The sequence below is a fragment of the Echinops telfairi genome, unplaced genomic scaffold, assembly GCF_000313985.2.
Source record: "Echinops telfairi isolate 266 unplaced genomic scaffold, ASM31398v2 ScPeMD7_7469;HRSCAF=8507_1, whole genome shotgun sequence".
Classification (NCBI taxonomy): Eukaryota; Metazoa; Chordata; class Mammalia; order Afrosoricida; family Tenrecidae; genus Echinops; species Echinops telfairi.
Genome location: NW_022111373.1, coordinates 108688344 through 108691432, shown reverse-complemented (window position 1 = coordinate 108691432; position 3089 = coordinate 108688344). Strand labels below are relative to the sequence as shown.

General features: G+C 38.9%; 1 protein-coding gene across 1 annotated transcript in view; it reads right to left on the bottom strand.

Annotated features, from left to right (window-relative positions):
- The window catches only part of OXCT1 (3-oxoacid CoA-transferase 1), a 183767-nt gene that overhangs the window by 167937 nt on the left and 12741 nt on the right, over positions 1–3089 (bottom strand). Inside the window, exons 2-3 of the mRNA XM_045285159.1 lie at positions 2579–2687; positions 863–953 (exon numbers count right to left, since the gene is read on the bottom strand). Coding sequence (XP_045141094.1) covers positions 863–953; positions 2579–2687 — 200 coding nt within the window. The remainder of the gene's footprint in view (positions 1–862; positions 954–2578; positions 2688–3089) is intronic.

The window sequence follows — 3089 nt, the reverse complement described above, 5'->3', positions numbered from 1 at the left end:
CGCCTTGGAGTCAAGGGTGGAGACACTTCCTCTCATGTGCTCTGGACATGTTATCAGGAGAGCCCAGTCCCTGGAAAGGGACATCAGGCTTGGTAAAGGAGGGCCTAGAAAAAGAGGAAGACCCTCAATTAAAGGTACTGACACAGTGGCTGCAACAAGGAGCTCAAACACAATTGTGAGGATGGAGCAGGACCGGGCAGAGTTTCACTCTGCTGTACGTGGGGTCATTATACATCGAATCAACCCAATGGCAACTGAAAACAACATGAATCAGAGGTTAACAGGGCAGCAGTCACTGACAAGAACATCCATGGTATGATCAGAAAGCGGAATTTAAAACAGATGTCAAATTAATTTCCAGGTTGCTTTATAAACAAAGGGATAATGATCTATAACAACATACAACACTAAAGGATGATTCTAAATTTTAAATCATAATGTTCCATTTGAAAATATATACCATATATACTTGAATATAAACCAACCTGAATATCAGCCGAGTCACCTAATTTTACCACTAAAACAGCACTAAAAAATGTGCTGAAAGACTCGGCTTATACACAAGTATATACGGTATTCATATTTAGCAATACATTTTAGATTTCAAAAAATAAGCACATCAGGTTATACAGATATAAAATCATATTAGTTTACTTTACTTAATATTACGAAGGATTATATTCAAAAATATTTGAATAAATGTAAACTTGACTTTAAATCTTGTTAAATATGTCTGGCTTCCGAAGCTTAAGACACTGTTCCTATATAAGGGAGAAATTCCTATTTCATTGATACACTTTGTTTAATTATTATTGAGAATGATCACTTCTTTTGCGCCAAGTACTGTTAAATGCACACTTACCCTGCATTGTTGCTGACTGCAGTGAGCCCTTTCACGCCTGTCTTCAGTAAAGCTCCTATAAGGTTCTCTGGAATGCCGCATAGCCCAAAACCTACAATGAGCCCAAAAGACAGACTGTTTCTTTCAAAAAATATGTGTTCTTCTTTTTGATAGAAAGCAAAGAAATAGATTTATCAAGCAAATGACTAGATCTATTAAGCATAAATCAAGATTACCTCATCAACTCAATAAATGGTCATACCAAACAAACTAAACTGCCACTGAGTCAATTCTGACTCCTGGCAACCCTACGGAGCAAGGGGAAACTGCCCCTGTGGGTTTCTAGACTATAACTCTTTGCAGTAGTAGAAAGCCTCATCTTTCTTCCTCAGAGCCACTGGTGATTTCAAACTGCTGATCTTGTGGTTAGCAACACAAAGCATAAAACCACTACACCACCAGAGCACCTACTGTTGTATCTAAATGTCTTGCACTATTAATACACCACACATCACTGCCAAGTCTTTGAATTTTAGAAATCCAAGTGCAATCAGTTTATATGGCTACACATTGTTCATCTTGTACTTAAACATATCCCTATTATTATCTCAGGTTATAATTCAACTGCTCCTGTAAAGAGTGTCGCAGAAACCCACCAGTGCTGTTCTACACTGTCCTGTGGGGTTGCTATGAATCAAAATTGGGTTATTGGCAGTAAGAGTGGGAGTTATACTGTATATACTCGAGTATAACTCGACCCGAATATCAGCCGAAGCACCTAATTTTACCACAAAACTGCATTAAAAATGTGCTGAAAATTTTGGCTTATACACGAGTATATACGGTAATTTAACTCTTATATGGTTAACTTTCTCAACCATTTGTGTACATGCTGAAGTAGATTTTGCAGAACTAGAAGCCTGAGCCAATTCCTTTCATTCTTTTGCTTCTTATTCATTTCCTCAAATATTAGTAGTGCCGGGTTTAAAGTGAGCATTCAATGGCATCATTTGAATAAGTAAATGGAAATTAGTCCTGAAAATAATCCTTGAACCTTGTGACCAAGATCAGAAAACCAAAACAATTTTAATAACAGGCAGCACATGTAATGAGTGTCAGTGGGTGGGTCCAAAGCACATTACAAACAAGAAAGGTAGTGGGTTAACAGTACGGCTTGGGGGATCAGCACCAGGCAGAGGCACATGGTCTCATAAAAAAAGGAGTAGCTAGGAATGGGTCAATGTGATTAGTACAAACATTTAAAAAAATTTTAAAGGAAAAAAAAATTTTTGCCAAGGCATTCCCAGAGCTACTGATAAAGATATCACCATAGAGGTGCTTTCTGTTTGTTTGTTGGTTTTTAATTTTTGAAACTTCAGTTTTTCAAAATAATACTGCCCTGGAGTCCATTCTGACTCATAACAACCCTACAGGGCAGGATCACACTGCCCCGGTGGGTTTCAGACACTCTTTACAGGAGTAGAAAGCCTCATCTTTTGCCCGAGGACAGCTGGTGGTTTCGAACTACTAACTGCTAACCTGGTGAGCAGAAGCCAGAAAAGAAATAAATATTATGTGGCAAGCCTTGCTAAACTTTCTGGAAGGAGGCAGTATGATAAAGTCACTGCTATTTCCAAATAGCCTGTTCTCATGTCCACACCTTTGCCAGGTGGTTCCACTGATGCCCGACAAACTGGAGAAAGTTGCCATCAAGAGAAAAGCAATGCTGGCACTCACCACCAACCAGTATGGTTGCACCATCCGGGATGTCTTTTATGGCCTCCACTGGATCTGAATAAAATTTAGTTTGATGGCGATTGCTGGTTGAAAAGTAGCAAACACATCCCTGTAACAATTAGAAGTCACTATTAAGCAAAGAATGATTTGGAGATACAGCTTTACTTCGCATGTATAGAAATTCATTTATTTTATATATCTCTATAAGCACACACACAGAGGCAGCTTCAAAGAGTTCAGAGAAAAATTCCATTACCATTTCACTTTTCCATGAGTGATTTGAAACCCCCTGATATCTATGAGTGTGGTTATTCCTTTGGAATAAACCGGACGCAAGCTTTCCACAGATTACCATAGGAGGCCCGTGTCACTGTCTTTACTATGTGAAAAACCGTCACAGCGGTGCCACCATGAAAAGATAAGCAGGGCAAGATATGACAAAATAATAATTTATAAATTATCAAGGGTTCATGAGGGAGGGGGGAGCGGGAAGGGAGGGGAAAAATGAGGA